The 19,791-nt window shown below is 38.6% G+C and overlaps 1 protein-coding gene across 10 annotated transcripts in view; it reads left to right on the forward strand.

The window, feature by feature from the left end:
* ANK3 (ankyrin 3) overlaps positions 1-19,791 on the forward strand; it is a 379,098-nt gene that overhangs the window by 168,832 nt on the left and 190,475 nt on the right. For 9 of the 10 annotated variants that reach the window (XM_062634018.1, XM_062634019.1, XM_062634020.1 and 6 more), the window contains exon 1: positions 1,429-1,865. The exons of the other annotated variant lie outside the window; for it this stretch is intronic. In XM_062634018.1, coding sequence (XP_062490002.1) covers positions 1,749-1,865 — 117 coding nt within the window. In that variant the 5' untranslated portion in view covers positions 1,429-1,748. Of the gene's footprint in view, positions 1-1,428; positions 1,866-19,791 lie in introns of those variants that run through there. 10 annotated transcript variants of the gene reach the window in all.

Consider the following 19,791-nt stretch of genomic DNA (forward strand, 5'->3'; position numbering starts at 1 on the left):
TCTGAAATCTTTCAGATGTGGCGGAAGAGCAGGGAGAGCTATATGGTGGTGTGTAGGTACAGGGCGTTTTGGATACAGACAAGAACCTGTGATTTTACTGCATTGGAAAGAAAGGTCCCTAAGGTCACATAACTGTGCTCTCTATCCTTGCTCATTTCTTAAAAGTCATTCCAGAATAAGCAACTTTTTAAACCTAGTTTGGTAGCCCATGAACAGTGGACAAACAGTGCACTGTGTTCTGCCTTTTAGATAACATACAGAGTTTTCAAAGTAATTTCTGTTTTGGAGATTTAAAATGTTATTTTACTTTTAGCCATGTTACACGAAAACTAAAGCAATGGATGCATGTCACTTACTGGACCTCAACATCTGGTTTTTATGCTACACTCCAAAGATTCAATACGATTTGGCTAATTGCATTTCAAATTTGAATTTTATTTTTACAGCAAAATCTGTTTTGTTTTGTTTTTGTTTTTGTTTTTTTTTTCTGTCTATAAAGAAACACTAGTGTCCTGTAAAATACACTGGTTTCATTTGTGGAGACTTTTGGTTATTATCTGAAAGAAATCAGACTGCTAATCTTCATTACTGCAAAGTATACTACTAGGAATACTGAGAAAGGTTAAAAACAGCAGTCTGAAGGCAAGCTGGTGATGGTTCATACTTGTGTAGAAAAAATATGGTTCCTTATTTACTAGATACTTGCTCTGTGTTCATCCTAGTAAAAGATCCTCCTGCAGGCCTTAATACTGCTGCTATTTTACCTCCCATAATGAATATTCAAAAGCTGCAGTCATTGAGGACTCAGGTGGCAAAAATAGTAAGATGATTGAAGCAAGCCTTGATATAAAAGCCTAAAAGTATATTTCCAGCTACATGGAAATAGTGCTGATTTCCCTTTCTGACCACGTAAAAGAGCAGTGCCAGGAAATCTCAAATCTCCCATGAATTAAATGCCTGTTTCTCACACTAGGGTGATTGCATCTTTCTTTCTGTATGATGTGTTGTAATAAGTATGTTTAAAACAAAGGGGGGGGGGGGAGACAACAGGGCTTTCTGTAATCCTCTCTCACAAAATGTATTGGGATTGAAAAATGAGTATAAAGGGCACACTGTTAAGATATGGCAATGCATGCATTGTTTTCTACATAATGCAGTCAGGGTCTCCATGGTAAGAAGAAATTTTTATTTTATTTTTTGTCACCATCAGCAGTTAACCTAAAGTAGGAGCTGCTCCATTTCATTATAGGTTAAATAGCTTACTATACAAAACCGGCTCAGAAATGTGCATCATTAACACTGCATTTTTCAATAGGTTTTAAAAACATGCTTCAGGATTAATGAAGAAAATACAATACACCATATGTTATTGTTCTGGATTTTTTTTAATAGAAAGCGCTCCTTTTCAGCATTCCCCCTTCAGTGGAGTCACTTAGACACTTCCAGCTGGTGGCAGGGGATACAGCCATAATACAGCTTTCTCTGTCCCAGCTGTGTTTTTCATTACAGTAAATGCATTACGATGGCTGCACTGTTTTGTAAAGGCTCAGGTACAAAAAGGTATAGGAAGAAATCTGCAACTATGTATTTTTGTAGTGACTGCAAGCTTCTGTGAGATCTCTGAATCCTGAATGTGTTCCTGGCTCTGGTCACAGACTTCCTTCCATTTGCTGTAAGGGCTGGCTAAAGGTGCCCGAGGAAATCACCTTTTACAAGGGAGCATTGTTGTAAAGGATTTTTAATGCATTATGGCTCACGCAGCATCACAGTTAAAGAAAAACAAGGAATTAGAAATTAATGCTGCTGAGGAAGAAAATGAGAAAAAAAGAAAACACAGGAAAAGATCCCGGGATCGGAAGAAAAAGGTATCTAGATCTGTGCCAAATTCTGACAGGGGTTCTTTTGTTTTAATTTTCTTACCTTGCAATTGAAGTATCAGGGCTTGTTCGTGCAGGTAACTTGGTAGCTGTTGGACTAATTTGTTAATGTTGTAAAATAGCATTTATAACCATGGCTGTGGGGTTTGCAGAGCAATTGAATGTTTAATTGGATATTAGTTGATTGCAGTGATGATGCAGAAGGTGTACATTCGTTTCCTAGGTAAATCACTTGTGTTACTGTGATATGCAAACTGTCTGTGAGTTGAAAATAGTTTGTAACCATGATGTGAGGTTAAATCTGAGCTTTTTCCTAGGTTTAAGAGCATACTAGTTTAGCCTTACATACATGTACTTAAAAGGGATGTGTGTGGAGGCAGATATTTTTTTTTTCTTTGTGTTGGGACTGTGTCGCATGTTTGGCTTCTGAGACATCCATTTTTGGGATAATGTCACAGAAATAAGGTGTTTTGATATTTCTCTTTTTTTCTAAACTTGAGCTGTTTTACAGAATTGAGCTGTAACAATCTGTTATTAGCAACTTTCTTTTGTTAGGGAGGTATGTGACTGAGATCACAGAGCCTGGTTTTCTCTGCTGTAGATTTGTCTTAGCTGTAGAAAATCCTCCAGCTAACTAAGATCTGAAAAATTCAGCAGGCACTGCATTGCTCATTGTTCAGGTCAGGGAGCCTCTCTGTGATTCCAGCCTTACAGTTTCTCTCTCTAAGGTATGAAGCAAAATAGTTATAGTTTGTGGCATAATGACAGATAAAGAGGCCAGCCACTTTGGCAGCTGCGTGGATATGTCCTTAAAAATGACACCTTGTACTCTGCTCCATAGAAATAAGGCACTGCCATGGTTTCTTGTCTTTGGCTGTATTTTATTATGATTTTTCAAGAACACATCAAGAAGCTGATTATCTTAGTGGAAACCTGGGTATGTAGTATTTCTGTGTGCCTTTGTGAAACCCCCCTAAGGGGGCACTGGATAATCTTCACATGCTCAGAGAAGTGGTGCATGTGCCTCTTAAATGACATGTAGATTTCCTCTAACATATGTGCGTCTTTTGGCTGGGTAAGAGTCAGCCTTTCTCTGCCCTTTTCTCTTTTTTCTCTGCCATGGCAGTACTACACATAATCAAAAGCACTAAGAAACCCACTGCCTTCTGTTCTAGTGAGCACGTTAGGAGACTAGATGGCTGCAGTGAATGTACTGCAGCATGTTAACTTTAGGTATTTTTTCCATGTGAATGCATACATACAGACTTCTGAATCTTCTGCCAATATAAAGGAAAGTGTGAAAATAAGATTCTGTCTTTGGGACCAATTTTGAGGTGTTGCTGTTTAAAACTGGCCTGAATTAGTAACATTTTTTTCTTGTTCGCTGTTTCGGGTAAGTGCAGGTCTGTAATGCAGCTATCAGGGTGGGATTTTTCCCCCCAGCAGTTAAGAATTTTAGGAGCTGGTCTGTCAACCCATATTTACTTATGACTTGTGAGCTAAAATGTATAGTCTCTCAGTTAACTCTACTCATGATGCAGGAAGACCATGTTGTACTTAATGTGCTCAAGTTTAACAATAGTATGCCCAGCCATATCCATATACTGTCTTTGTGTGAGGGTGCTTTCTCACAGTTTGTAATTAAAACAATATAGAAGGGATGTGGCAGTGAGAGGCTCTTGATTCAGTGAGGTGAGACAATTGCTTTGTGGACAAAAATGCTTTATTGTTTATATGACACTGTGCTGTAGAAATGAAATCTCTTAGCAACCAGAGTGGCACATGGAGAAATATCAGCCTATTAATCTCAAATGTGTAGATTTTTTCCAGTGTTTTTTTTTCTGCATCTTAAGAATGAGATAAAATAGAGAGCTTTATGCTGCACCAGAGGCTTTTTTGGGGGTTCCCCCATGCCCAACCCCTTCATGTCACACTGGAATTTCGTAGCTTATTGCAGTTTCTTTCTGTGTTTCCTTAGGACTTTGCAGATTCAGGGCATGTAGTGGCTCTCTCTACTAGCAGAATTGTGGATAAAGCAGCAATTTGTCCTGTAATTTATACATTTAGGCATCAGTCTTATAGCAAAGACATGGTTTTGCCACCCAGTACATAAGGCATAGGAAGTCCGATAATTTTGGTTTGACATTTTGTACTTTTCCTGAATATTTGAAACATTTTCCCCCCATTTTTTCCACTATGAGTTGTGAGTCACTTCTTGTTCCTCTGCACCACCCACAAGCAGGCAGTACTCAGGGTTTTTTTTTGTTGATCACATGATACTGCACAAAGCTAACCCTTTGCTTAAGCAGTATACAGAAATATCCTTTAGGGTCTTCCAATCACATTGGAACAACCGAGTGCTAATGTTTCTGAATAATTTATTTAGCAAGGAGACCAAGGCAGCCAATGGTTAGAAAGTAAGGCTGGTGGGAGCACCCAGTGTCCTAGACTTCATGATACCAGCAGCAGTCACGCTGATTTATGTTCCTATTTAGTTTGAGGATTGCAGTCTGAAGGTAATATTTCACTGGTTTTGACTGATTAAGCAATTCACAGTGTAATAATGTTTCTGTTAAGGCTTGCTTCAATACTTGTACCAGAGAAATGACCTTTTTAAAGATACACGCAAAACAAAGCTCCCCATTATATTTAATTCTATTTCATTTCAAGGTGAGATATTATCAAACAGCTCTGTAGAGACACTGTGCTTCTGTGCTGTCTGGGCCCACCACACTCTTTCTCTTCGCCTGAATTCAAGACATTTCTGATTGTTCAGAGCTTACCTAGTTTAACTCATGCAAGAGAAAGGGATGGGGCCAGCAAGTGAACAGAGTACAATGAAGGGTCTGCACTATACAAGTTTCCCATTAATTTTGTTCAAGTTTATATTACAGCTTCAAGCAGTTCTGCCTCTGGATGGTTGTGCAGTGTCCTACACTGCAAATAGTTTGATTACACCCAAGGGCAGATCTAAGCCTTAAATGGTACCATAGAAAAATCCAAGTCACCCTTAATAATAAGTGACTGATAGGATAGCTTACTTGATTCTTCAAAGTGCATCTCTGTCATGCATAGTTCAGTTTGTGAAAACTAGAAAATTTTTGTCTTTTAACAATGTCTGGGAAAAAATTAGTTGCTTACTCAGTGCCGATCCTAAAATAAAGGTGAAATCTCAGAATTATTTTTTTCTGTGTTCTCTGTTCAGTACATAGTAGAAGAGAACAGCAGGTCTTGGCACATACTCAATGATTTAAGTTGCATACAATATTCAATAGGGCTGAAGTGGTTTCCTTGCATGTAGTGCTCAGGAGCTAGCATGTTCTTTGGGAACACAGAATAGCTTGAGCATAATGCAAAACCTGGCTGCTGCCATCTCTGAGATGTTAAAGGCTGTTGCTGTCACATCTTCTGCTGCTGCAAACTTGTGAGCAGCAGGTAAAGTAATGGATGCCAGTGCTGCAAATCCGGTAATTTCATCGTAAGCCTCACTTAACTTTCAGGTGTGCTGGAAAAAAAATGCCCTGCAATTTCCTAGTAGGTATAAATTGAAACGCTGTGTCAGGGGTGATCAAGCTGTAGGTGTGTGTCTGTTCAGATGGCTTTGAGGAGTTTGTGCATCATCTGGGCTGGGCTCTGCGCCCAGCTGCAAGGGCCTGTGGGAGATGGCTTGGACTGCCCAAGGCAGCAGAGCTGGAAACACCTCCCAGGGGCAGCAGGACCCCAGGGGAGCATCATCATATCCTAGTTGGGAGGTTCCCACTGTTTCTTTTCGCCTAAGCTCTCTTGGGGCTGTCAGATGTTTTATGGATCTCAGTCAGCTGTGTCAAGGTTTCAGTACAAGTCTTATAAGGCTGAAAAAATTCACCATTTGCACCAACACAATTAACGCGAGAAAAGCATTGTGTGCTGACCAGCCTCAATGCGAGTGGTTTCTTCACTTGGCTTACAGTGATAAGCAGGTTGAAGGAAAACAGGGATAATTATTTCTCTGACAGGCACATGTTCCTACAGTGAATTGTTGTCCTGTGGTTTTACAAAGCAGTTCAGGTTGGAATTGGTGAAGTTTTCACATGCAAACTATACCAGTCATCAAATTGAAACTTGAAATGTGAGCTTCAAGGCCTTTAACTCTGATAACAAGTACAAATCCCCTTCTATTTTTAATTTTTTTTTATTTCATTATTTTTAAACATGTCTCAAGATTTGAGAGATCTGTTTCATGGATTCTGAACAGTTGAACTTCACAGTAGTAGGCAGTAAATAGGTTGGGCACAAATGATTGTTCCTTAGCTTGTTAGCATTAAAGCAGAATCAGGCAGATGTTGCTCAAACATTGACCTTTCATAAATGAAAACATTGGGTAGATTTAGGGCCTGAAGTTTGAAAACTTGTTAAATCAGTGATTTTTTCCTAGGTGCGAGTAAAATTTCAGTCGTGTCCTTGATTTTGGACATGATGCTCTGTCAGAGGCAAATGTAACTACGTAAATGTAAGATGATTTTGATAGATGTTTATGGGCACTAGTGGATGGGATATCTACTAGCAGTGTTGAATTCTTAACAGCATGGGGTTTGGTGATGAAAGGGTTTTTCTATTCAGCTGGAAAAACAATTCCTTCATTGAAGATGACCCCCAAAGGAATGAAAAGATTACTTTGTATTGTGTTGGTAGCACTACAGCATCATTTGAAGTGGGCACTGCTCAGTTTTACTTTGTCGTTTATAAGGCTAGGAAAAATTTTACACTGTTATGCATTTACATTTTTATTTAGGCAAGTTTGGAATCCACCTTTTTCTCTTCCCCATCTTGATGTCTCAGGATTGTGCCATCACTACGGATGGCCATTATTATTATGCAAATGTCAGTTTGAGTTATAAACCATGTTATGCTTAATGTTACCAGCTCATAGTGGGAGGAGGTGGGGAAGAGGGAGGACTAAGTATGGCCAAGCTCACCATTGTAAGACTGCTCACTGACTAGACCCAGAGCTGGACTCTCGAAGAGTGTAAATCAATACTGTTTCAACTATCTGGCTGGTATTAATGGAGTCTTTCATCCTTCTGTTTTTTTTTCCAGTGGGGCTGGGTTTTATTTGTTGTTTTTTTGGGGGGGAGAGCTGAGGGAGAGGGGGAAATGTATCTTCTATAGGAAAATGGATTTTTTTGAAGCAAACCCAAAGTTTAAAGATGATGTTTGGTGAACAGTGATTTAAAAATAAATAAATATGCTTATGAGGATATAAATATTCAGCCCTGTGCCAAAAGTCAAAGCACTGTTAATTTCAAGCTCTTAACTTGCTTAAATTGATGGTTTCAGGAGAAGTCATGCATACTTTGATACAATTCCCCTTGGCCATTCGTTAAAGGTTTGTTACTGTGAGCCAAAGTATTTGTGGACTAGTGGAACTAACTGAGCACCTGTTAAAATAGAGTGTTAGACTCAATCAGACTTAGTTTGACTGAAACAGAGTTTAAGAACTAGGCTGTTGGTGTCTGTGATGTGGATAAAGGAAAGGAATAGATAAAAAAGGTCTAAATTATAAGTTGCATTTAAAAGAAAAAATTGCTTAATCCACATGCAAAGCCTGATGTATTCCCACGTTGATTTGAATGGAATTTTGGACTATAAAGGGCTGGACTTGTTGCTATTCAGTACTTTGTACAGGTGTTTAGGTCACTGGTAGAGTGGGAACAGGGATTTTCTGACTCAGGCAAGTGTTGAGTTGGACTGAGCTGTAAAGGCATAGAGAACTGGGCCTTAAGGGTTTGATCAGGACTAGAGTACCTGTTAAGATGGAAACATCTTAGGCCTTTTAGCAACTTTACAAAATAATGCCTCCCTGTTAGATTGGGATGTGTGGGGGTCTCAGCCGAGATAATACCTCCGCCCCACATTGTTCCTGACTTCAGGAGTCAGGCTATAGCCCCATATATTAAATGAAAAAGGATAGGTGCCTTCAGAGGATAATGTACAGTGTATGTGAGGTAAGTTAAAGCAGCGTCCTCATTTTCAAAGGTATCGAGTATCCTCCAGCCCTGCAGCTTCAGCCGAGAGCTTTGGGCATTTTGCAGATCAATCCCTGGCATCTCTGATGGATGTTTGGGATTGTATAACGCTTTTAAAAATGTTTCCTGTACGCCTGTTGCCTGAGCGTGGTATTTGTGTGGAGCTCGGGTTTGTTGGCCAGTCCTCAGCAAGGTGACTACTTACTAATCTCCATGGAAGAGGTCAGCTTTGTTTTTATTTTTTACAATGATTGAAATCACTGTATGGTGACTTGGAAGGGAAATCCAACAGAATGTTCCTTTAGTATTTATGTAAGTAAGACAAATGTGAACAGGAGAATTAGATTGAAATAAGATTGTTTTGCTAGTGGAAAAGAAAATTCACTCTGGGATATATGTGCTAAAAAAAAAAAAAAGTTTTGACAATAAGATGGAATTCTCCATTATTTAGGAAGCCATGACCATTTAACATTAAACTTTGTCCATATAAAATTGTTAGTTCCCTGATGTACACAAGCAGTTTAATACCGCTGTATTCTGTACAAGAACTAAAACTCTATTTTGCCTTTGTAGTTGCAGAAAGACACAAGACACATTGCACTGCATAGTCACCTTCAGTTGGACATTATTTTAGAAAAGATTTTATGGTTTGTTTTAACAACCTGAGTGATGTATTTTACCTTTTTTGTTGTTCAGCTCTGTTTTATTCACAGTTTTGGATTTTAGCCTGTCAGGCAGCTGAAGTGTCTAATGTGTTATATGTTGTGTCATCACGGTTTATGTATCAATTTTAAATCGCAGTTTGAGTTTCACTTCTGTATCTTCCTATTTTTTCGTGGAAAATAATACATAATTAAAGAGAAAAGTACAAGGTAGAAGGGGTTCACTTATGTTTCTGGTATCCTAGTTTATCCAGAATATATCTTACTCCACATTTATCCAACTGGAATTAACAGGACTTTACAGAAGCAGTTATTTGATAAAAGTAGTAGTATCCAAGGCCTCTGTTAACATACTGATTGCTCATCAGCAGAAGCAGGATATGAAGGTCTGTACCTTAGCGGGTGTTAGCAAGTTACATAGACACAATGTCTGCATTTATTTCATGGGTGTAATATGAGATGTAACATAGTGCCTAGTGAAAGCTACCTCAGCAAAATCTCTGTTAGTACAGGACCCAGGCAGGCTTGCAGATGTGCTAGGTGCTCCACTCATGGAATTAATATTTAGTAAATACAAAATTCTTCTGTGATCCTGTCACTTGCCTCCCTTGTGAAGGAAGGGATGCAAGTATGACTTTGATACCTGACCCAGTGTCAGTGGAAATCACTGCCTGCTTTCTGCAAAGAAGTCCATGGTGGCTTATAGAAGATTGTGGTTAGTAGATTTTGAGTGGATTTCCAAACAGCTCTCAGTTTTGGTGCATAAAGAAGCTTGAATTGCATTCATGTATTACCCACTCATTTGTAATACCCCCTTAAGTACATATGCACAGATGTGATGAGGGTATGTCAATTGTTTTCATTTTTGTAGAATATGTAAGCAGGAAAGTTTCTTTTTATGAAATCTTGTCAGTTTATCTCTGAGGTACATCCCCGTTCTCAACCGTGTGGCCTCTGCCTTTAGAAGTAAGCTGCTACCAAGTATCCAGGCTCTGCTGGAGTAAGAGAGTTGGAAGTCAGGAGGCAGGTCGTTGCTGAATTCCGAGTGCCATGAAAGGATTTCCTGGAGTTGCTGAAGTGGCTGTGCATAATCACATTTTAAAAATAAGCACCATGATTATGCAAATCCTTGAACTCTTATAGACTACAAACAACTAGTAACCAATCTGAATTCAAATACTGTCATAGTTCACTAGTACCAAGCAGTAACCATGGGGTGTAACACAAATACTCTTCCTGTAATGATGATGTGATCTGCCAAGCTGGGGATGATGCTGTTGTAAGCAGCATGGCATCTTTGTGCTTTCATTGCTCAAGAGTCTGGCCTGAGTACAAAAACTCACACCCCCTCCAAGTGAAAGATTTATAAACAGCAGAACATATAAGTAATGCATGTACTGTGTGAATGAGTTGGTATGTGTGCAGGGCAAGAGCAGGAGGGGAGATGCTGGTCAGGGATTTGGTTGTGACCCTACACAGGATGTGAGGAGCACAGGCTGGGCTCCCTGTGCCTTACACCAGTCTCCTTGCTCCATAGCCCTGAGTCAGGCACCTCCAAAGTGTCCCTGATTCCCACAGCAATTCTACATCTGTGTTAGGAGATGAAGAAGTTAGTTACATTGGGAGAGGTTGCATGGTGCTACAAGGGTTTTAATTTCAGAGGAAGCATGTTCTCTTTGCTTCCATGCAGAGGCTCTTGGAAAGCCATTCTCAGCCTACTGCCAGTGCTGTTGGGTCTTTAGGGAGAAGCTGTCCGCAAAGTTGTCAGTGGTGTTTTCAGAAGTGTACACCATGTGGGTGAATATAAATAAGTTTTTTTATTGTGTAGTCTACAGTGTGATTCTGTTCCATTGCTGCCATTGATTCCTGAAGGCATTATAAATCCTCTTTTTAATGAAAAAGCAGTTTGAAAGAAAAAGTCACTAGAGATAATAAATCAAAAAGTTAAATGGTCTCTTTTAAACTTCTGTCACTTTTCTTTTGCAATTCTTCAGATGACAGCATCACCATCCACTTCCATATCACAATCTGAACTCACAAAGCTCAGAACAATTCACAAGTCAGTGCAGTTATTGATATCTACCTTTCAGTTAGCTCCCACAGACTTGCATATTCTAAAGAGCTTTCCTTAAAGGCTGTATTAAAATGAGACACCACAGTGATGCTATCCTGTCTGTACCCTCTAATAAAGCATACTTTTACCTGCCTTATTCCGTTTTGATAGAAGATGGAGTTGTGGAATTCACTTTCTCTTCAGCACATTGTTTCATTTGCTGGGGGATTGCTTTTAAATGTCAGGATATAGTATAACTCTATTGTTGACTTTCTTCAGTTAATCAATATTGTTACATCTAGCCTGGCTAGCTGTCCTTCCCAGTGGCATGTCCTATATGTTGTCCCCAAGCTTACTCATCTGGAGGGGTCTCCAGTGTTCTCTGGGAACCTGTAGAAAAGCAGAGCTGTCTAATATCCACTGCACAGATACTCCTTCCACTTCCCAACAGGAGTTTACAGGGCATTTTACTAACAGAGAAGGCTAAGGTGAAACTGAGCCACTGACTGTAGCTACCCATGTGTTACTTTCAAGTAATTTTTCCAGGGTTCTAATGAGAGTATTTTATAGACATTTGTAGCTTTAGGTGAGCTTCCTTCATAAATTAAATAATTTTATTTTTACCTACACAGCTTTTCTCTTCTTTCTCCCATAACTGTATCACCACTTCTTCTGGACTCTGCGATGGCATCTCTGAAATTGTAATCATTTCCCACTCAGTAATCACTGGCTTAACATTTAGCATTTGCAGCCATTTCATCAGCTGAATTTACCTTTGGCCTGTGAGGAAATATCAGTGTCTGTGTGATCTGGGTCTAAAACCTGTTCTCCTGCCCCCTTCAGATTTGTATGACTCTAGCAATCATCTCTGGTGCTGAGGCTAATGTTTTCACACACAGACATTAGGAAAATTAATGCAGATATTATTCAGAAATTGACTGCTGGCTGGACCCTGAAACATAGGTAAGTAAGTCTGGAGGGCTCTCCATGCCTGAGGAGAAAGATCCTCCAAGACGAGAGAGATGTGTACCAAACACTTCATGGTGCAGCAAGTTAAAAAAGAGCCTCAATCTATGTGTGAGTAAATGCATCATTCTCCTGTAGTACTGTGGAAGCTTCTCTCAAAAGAGACGGGTTTTGGCCAGCAGACAGGATGTTCTGCAGGGTGGCTGTATACAGTTTCCTTTTTCTTATATAAGACTCTGAAAAGTTAAAACATCCCTAGTGAAACATTGCTGAGGAGTGGGTGGGAAAGGCTTTTTTTAATACATTTTTACCTTCTAAGCAAATATAACATCTTCAAGGAGAATCAGTGAATGCACTGGATACCTGCAGTCCTAGTTTTTCCTACCATTTGATTTAATTTGAAAACACCAGCACTTTGAAGCTGTTAAACATCAAAATTCTGATAACTAAGGACTGCTGTTTTTCTACCAGTCTGAAAAGATTAAAAAGATGTTGAGAGGAAAACATCTCTCATGACAGTGGGTGCACAATCAAAGTTTCTAAGTAGGGCAGCCTGAGGAACAGCCAACGCTTTTTAGCAGTTATGGGAAAGTGTATGTTGTTTGATATTCCTATCTGATATTTTCCTGTCTACCTTTTTTGTAATATCAGAATGTCTGGTTATGCTTAAAGAAGGCTTAAGAAATGTTTTGCACACTCAGCACACACTACCCACACAAAAGATAAAAGCATGCAAACTTTCAAGTCATCCAAGCAGCAAAGGGTAGGGAATTTTCTCACTGACTCTTTCAGTTTGACCTTAAGCAGTTCATTTAATCCCTGTTTTTCCTCTCTGTAAAATATCTCCATATTTCTCTTGCATTTTAAGGATTTCTCTTCAAATGGCAAGCACTGACTGTTTTTCTGTTTTTAATAAAGAATATATTTTGCATGCCTTTTCTAAGGACTATTGCTACAAAGTAAGGCCTGTGCAGGGTTTATAGATTTTTAAGGACCTCAGAGCTGCTCAGTGCTGCCCTGGTGTGTGACCTATTGGCTGTGTCCACAGCTCCCATGAACATTTTTACTGGTGTCTTGCCATAATTCTGGAGGAGAAATGTGGTTTTTTAAAGAAGTATATGATTTTAAAATAGCTTTTGGTGTGGACAAAACATGCGTGGTAACTATTCTCATTATGGACCTTGGTATTCAGTATAAATATCAATTTGTTATTTATATTAATTTTCTTTTATATTTTACACCAAGCCATTTGCTAACGGCTGTTTTAGAATGACTGATCATACTAGTTAAGTGTTAGATAGAAATGTGTGTTATTACTAAAGATTTATTTAAAGCTCTTTCAGAATTGTTTCTGTTTATCCCACCCAATATACAGGAAAATTGTCCAAACCCTCTTTTAGAACTCTATGAGTTCAATCTAAAATGGCTAAATGTAGTGTATTTCATAATGTCGTATTTACCATCTTGTTGACCTACGGGCCTGTTATCCTTGAAGCTAAACTCACTGAATTGTGGTTAAGTCATAGGTCCAATTAGAAGAACCACTGAACATATGCAATAAATTCAGCTTGAAAGACCACATGCACAATCTGCCTTTGGTTGGAAAGCCAAGAGATGCTTTGGTCACAAGAGATATGACCAAACAAGAACCGCAGGGAAGCCGTTCAAAACCGTAGCCCTTTGTTCCCAACAGCAAAGCTGCCCCTTTCTCCTTGTTTACCACTAAATGCAAATGAACAAACAAAGCTGGTGCATTTTTAAAACAAGTCAATCTGAAAGAAGATGAGAAAAATTAATGACAGTGTTAGAAAGGGCCTTGATATAGAAATGGGAGCAGTGATTAAGTGGGAGATACAGGAGGAGTGACTGGGGCAGCTGACCTAGAAGTTTGGTTTTATTTTGGCTGTAACTATCTGCTGGGACATGAACCCTTATTCTGAGGAGCTCCTTATTAACCCACAGTGTTTTGCCTAGGCTGAATCAGTAGATAAAACCCAGGAGGGGAGGAAGCAGAATAGGACAAAGCTAGCAAGTATTCAGTCCCTAAATGGGGACTGGGCTCCAAATCCTGCTGACTCCAGTGCAGATATTCTCTATGATCAGTAATGGTGATGTATGGCTGATAAGATGGGTAAGGGGTGGCTTTCTTCCCTGAGAGTGTTAGCTGTACTGCAAGCAAGCAAATATGGGGCTGCATGCAGGTCTGCTGCTTTCTAATTGCATTGGTGCTTTGGGACTGCAGTTGTCCTTGTGAACCCCTTCTTCCCAAACAGAGATGCTGGCTTGTTAGGGGGAGAAATTCAGGCATGGAAGTAGGCAAAAAGATAAAAACCCTCTAGCTTTATATAGCAGGGTGAGAAATTTAATTGATTGGAGGACATCCAAGAAATTGCATCTAATTAAGTCCTTGAAAAGATAAGATCTCTTATCCATTACCTGGTTGCATGAATTTATATTGTATACTGTGTAGCCTAGTGCCTTGTCAAGGTCCACCTACAAAGAGGTAACCACAAATTAATCGGGGCTTGTCAGTTTTGAGATTTTTCTTTTTAGTACAAAATGAGCAATTCATTTACTCCTAAAAACCAGCAATTGTTTGCAACACCAGCAGTCTTCTAACCAAAATACATATATATTTTAATTCTTAAAGATTAAGAGTGAAAACAAAATTCAGCTTCCTGTGTTTCTATGTGCGTGTCTTTGTGTTTAGTTTTCTTTTGCAGTAAAATTTTCTCACATTTTCTTGACAAGTCAGAATCTCTGTCCTAGTTTTTGCAAGACATGCTCTCTACAACTACATTCCTGTTTCCTAGACAATAATTGTCTGAAAGAGTTGCGTGAAAGACGAGCAAAGGTAATATCCCTAAAGGAAAAATAAAGTCGCAGATTACATTTATATTCAAACATAACAGTATCTTAAGGAAAGATTGAGGAAATTATAAAGACAAAAAACAAAACTGGAGGAAGAGTGGAGGGAGATCTCACAAAATCCCTTCCAGAGCTTTTGAAGGCTTCTGTCTGGAACTTTGCAATGCATTGGTTGTTCCTGTGGGCTCAGCTTTGTCTGGTTTAGTTTTTCAAAACAGTTACTTTTTTTTAAGATGCATATTTTTAGAATCTAGTGACAGTTGATTTTGTTAATATCAGCTATTTTATGCATTTATTGTTCAGATGAATATTCAGTCCTTTGCCTGTTGGATAGTTTTGTTCATGCAAACATAAATTGAATGAATATATGAAGTCTTAGGATGAAGGTTGCCTGGAATCAGTTTGGTTTCATGGGTAGCCACTTATTGTGATTCAATAAATGTGATTGTCTATAGTTCTTATATTAGGTGGTTACAGATTAGGACTGCATAGCTTTAGGGAGGTTTTTCTAACAGTACAATTTAGGTTTAATATATAGCAGCCTTATTTTGGATACATGCTGCTTTTTGAGGAAGACACATTAATAGGTGCTTAGGGGACGAGTGGTGGCAAGAGAGGACAAGGTTAGAGGTAACTCAGAGGGAGTGTATTAACCAGCCTCAGAATGACAACATGCACTTTTTGTAAATAGCAAAACCAGAATGTTTAATAGCAGAGCAGTGATAATAATGCTGGATTTCAGACTTCCATCTATAATGAGAAGACAACATAGTTTTGGGGATACTGTTGGTGGCTGTGCTGGCACTGTATACTAACAATCCAATGAAGCTATTGGAGGAAGGCTGGTCCTTCAGCCCTGCATTGTTAAGGTATTGCTGGTATTTGAAAGAACATTTTTCCTCTATTCTGATGTATTAAAAACATCAAGATTGCACTTTAAAGGGTTCTGGGTGACTTAAGTCTTGTTACATTGTACTTAGAATGACTTTTAAAAATGCTTGACCCATGGGCCATAGCATTGTTGCCTTTCCTGAATGATGCTGCCAAATGCAATGGGAGTGAACGTGGGAGGGAATCAAACCACTTCTAGTTTAGCCTGCATAATGAGAGGAACTCACCTATCTCATCAGAAAGAGGAAATTAAATAAATCTTTCCCTCCAGAGAATTAAGTTTCATTGCTTTGGTTTTAAAAACCTCTAGTTTCAAAAGATGTATTTGCTGTTGCAATTGAAATGCGCAGGGAAGAATGATGCCATGTGCTGGCAGATTTCAGTTTTCAGAAAGCAAAATATTTTCAACTAGGTAGGCCGATCAGCTTTATGTGTTGGGCTGACAGGAAAGGAAAACTTTGGGCAGCTTCTGGTTTTGAAATTTTTATTTAATTTTTATCTCTGCTTTCAGTAAGAAAAATCAGGCAATAAAAAAGTGCTGACCAATGACTAAGTAAACTTCACAATATCTTTGCTTCTCTTGTCATGGGTCTGGTTAGTCAAAAGTGCTAAATATTCTGGCACTAATCCAACAATGTACTTAAGCATGCACTTAAGTTTAAGTCTATTTGTAATTCAGTTGAGTACAGAGGGAGCACTGTGTGCTTAAAGCCTAGTCCAGTCTTAAGTGATGTGTTGAATGGGGCCCATGGTGCTTACCCATCGGTAGAGAGAGTTTTTACAAGAAAAGAACCATCCTGAAAAGCTGTTATCCCAGCTCTGTGCAAACAAAGTTGAGTGTGAACCCTGTGAGTTGGAGATGACATCATTTACCTTGAAGAGTACATTGAAATACTGGGGACTCTGATCAACTCCAAAGTTTGACATTTCTAAGACATTGCTTTCTTTATATGGTTGCTTTTTAAAGAACCAATGTCATCAGCATTTATACATCAGTGGGCAATGGCCAAACACTGACAGTGAGAAAACCTTGAAAATGGAAACAATAAATCCATTAAATAAGGCAAAGAAGGCCACCTACCATTAAGTCACAGCTGATCATTGCACTCGTATTGATTTAATCATGGTTATTAAGCAGCTAATTAAGTCTTCATATGGCTGGTGGTACAGCAGTATTAATCCAATATATAAAGTGTAAGTGATATACATTCTCCTTTGGGCATTTATTTGTATGCCACATACTAATGTAAATTTGGAACATACTGTTAAAACCTAGCAACTAATTCAGGCCATTTTTTTCAGCTAAGAGTTTATTTATTTGAAAAATATAGAGTTTAATACACTTAATATCACAAATTTGATCTAAGCTCAGCAAAATATTTAAGTCAATAACAAGATTAACACATTCTGAAAAGAAGAAAACCAAACCAAACCAATAATTTGAAAATGAAAAATCCTACAGTCACTTGAAAGCTTTGCTTTGGCATGTTGAACCAAAGGATTTTATTTTAAATATTTTGTTTGGTTTGAAATTTATTTGCAAGTGTTTTGGAAAGCTGAAATCCTGATTGCAATATTTCAGTTATGTTCAGCAAGGGATTCCTAAAATAATTTCTGTATAATCTGGTGAGTTCCCCCCCCCGGCCCTTTTTTTCCCATGAGCAAAGGGCACCATTTCAATCCCTAACACTGCTCTCTTTGCTACAGCCCTCCAAATACATCATGACCTATGGCAAATTCGGTCTCATGAAAGCTGTTAAGGATCAACTTACCCTTAAGACTGCAAGTGAAATGAAATATGAGCCCCTGGTGATGGCAGTTAAGCATGTACTGTCATTCTTGTCACATCCGTGATTCTGGAGACTCAAATAAGCAGTAAAATACTTCATTGATGTTATTCAGTTGATCATGTTCTTTGTGACAGTGCACGGATATGTCTCATTTTGTAAAGTGGAGTAAGTTAATTTACTTAAGTGTTTTCCTAAATCCATGAGTGAAACATGAGCATCTCTATTATCATTAATACAGGTATCTCATGCTGTGTGCTCTTTTAGTGACTGCTCCATTCAGTGTTTGTGATGGTATTAATACTAATTACAAGCAACGAAAATCTGGGCTGCCTGCTGAACTCGGAGTGAATTATGCACCTGGAAGTTTGAAGCCCTCCATCTTCCTATCCCCTTCAGGGGAAGGTTTTTTGTTGAGGTGGCTGTCAGGGTGAGGCCCAGTACTAGAGAGGAACTCATGATTCTATAGACATGTTGATTTACACATCTGTTTCCTCTTTCAAGAGAACAGACATTTTTTTTTTGATGTTTTACAACCTTTCTAAAAACTGGTTAGGCCAATGGATTCAAACCTAAGTTTGCTAAGACAACTATTTAAAATCACAGCTATTATGTATTTTAATTTCCTCTGCGGGAGAGTACCCCAAAACATTCATTATGTGGAGGGTATAATCTCTGAACAAATGACATGGTGGAATTAATGAACAATTAACTATGATCAGACATTATAAACAGAGCTGATTAGAATCCACACATGCCTGGGTTTTAGAAAGACTTTCTTTTGACTCAGCTTTATGTTGCTGAGGTAGGACCATGCAGTTCTCATTTCTTATTCGTTGTGTGAGCATAACATCATTTCCTCTGAGGTAAGGCTACATCTCTTAGTTTTCATGGCAACCAGACAAAGAATTAATCTGCTCTTTAACTTCTATGTGTGGAGAGGGTAGGGGTGAGAAAAACAAGATTTCTTTTTTTTCTTGCTAATTTTCCTCGTACCCATTTAGTTAATATGTTGAAGTTACAGACTTCCTCTCATATCCTAGAGACTATTCTCCAATATCCCATGTGGTGATTAAGTCAGAGAGAATATTGTAAAGCTGGAAGGGAGTATCTGTCCCCAGTAGCAGCGGCTGCATGGTGGTATATGCAGTGTGGAATGCAGTTACTGTGCTGTGCAATTTACTGTCATCATTAAATGAGACAAGAGTCAGGTGAACCGTAGAAATTCCATCTGCATTCACAGTGGGCTCCATGCATACTATTCACACTTTTTTCCTATCACTTTATTTAACTTCCATGTTTATGTTTAATAAACAAATGCCATTATAAATTTCATGATGATTCTTTCAAAACAATAACATCAGATACTGTGATCAAGAAAATTTTCTACCTCAGAGGGAAAATGCTTCTGTCATTTTAAAATAAAAGCAGGCCCTGAGTTCTCCTAATGTCATTGGGGGCAGGCGAGGATTTGTTTCAGGAGCTGCACTGCAGCACCAGGCAATGACTGGACATACAGCTGGATGATTTTGCATCACATAAAAAGCACTAGCTTCCCTCTTATCGCCTCAGTGCTTTGATCATCCTGAAAAGTGAGACAAAATAAATGACCCACTGTATACTGATCTTCATTGTAACAGCAGAAACCTTTAATTATTTTATCACATTACTCGATACCCTCAAGGGCAATGCATTTGAAACTGTGAAATTTCATTTGCAAAAAGAAAGCAGACAAAATTTCTATTATATAAGAAGAGGTGGAGATTTACAAGTGTACTATGTGTGTACATTCATATTTCTCAAAATATGTATTTTTGAGAGATGCTTAGCGGAACTTATGGAAGAGATCTTTAAACAGAGACCATTATGTCTGAATAATTTGTTTTGAAATGATAAAAAGTTGTTCCTGAACTAGAAACAACTCAATCAGATACAGCACTAGAAGTGGTAAAATAGTTTGTTCATATGGTACTTTGGATATCCCATAGTATGCTTATGAAGTATTCTCTGCCGCTAGCATTCCATGCTGGTAGGCACTGTGCACCCTAACTGTTAAACAATAAGCTGTTGATTTAGAGGGGTTTTAGCAAAGTGCTCAGAATTCCAAAGTTATTCATGTTCATGACATTAAATAGTTTTGTTTGTAGGATCATTATCAAATTCTTATCCATACTTTATTTTCATTACTAACTACTTTGAATAGTGCCCAGGTACAAATGGAAAGAAATACAAGTTAGGCAGATAAAACCATGGATTTTGTGGTGAGACTTGTTCACCAATTGTCTTTTGCTTTTAGTATGTTCTATTTTAAATCATGACATATCCCATTATCTGTGCCCTAATATGATAACCTGAGATACATGTTATGAAACTGTGCTCTCTTTAGATAAAAACTAAGAATCAGAAAGTGGTTTATAAATAATTAGGTACTAAAGGCTTTGGCCTCTCTCCACTTTGCAAGGTAAATGTGGTGTGTGTGAAATCTGCCTGCTATTTGTATAGGCATTCAACAGTTATAGGAGTGTAGATGAAGTGGCTTTGACCAAAGGGTAGCAATGAGTATAAAGGGGCCAGAGCACCTCTGGGGGATCATGTTCCTGTTTGAAGGTCACAGAGCACAGTCCCTGGGTGGATGTCATCACCTCAGAAGCCTGGCTGCAGGTCATGATGCTCTGGCTGCAG

This window comes from Pezoporus occidentalis, unplaced genomic scaffold, assembly GCF_034315485.1.
Source record: "Pezoporus occidentalis ecotype Australia unplaced genomic scaffold, CSIRO_AGI_Poc_V1 ctg41, whole genome shotgun sequence".
NCBI classification, from domain to species: domain Eukaryota; kingdom Metazoa; phylum Chordata; class Aves; order Psittaciformes; family Psittacidae; genus Pezoporus; species Pezoporus occidentalis.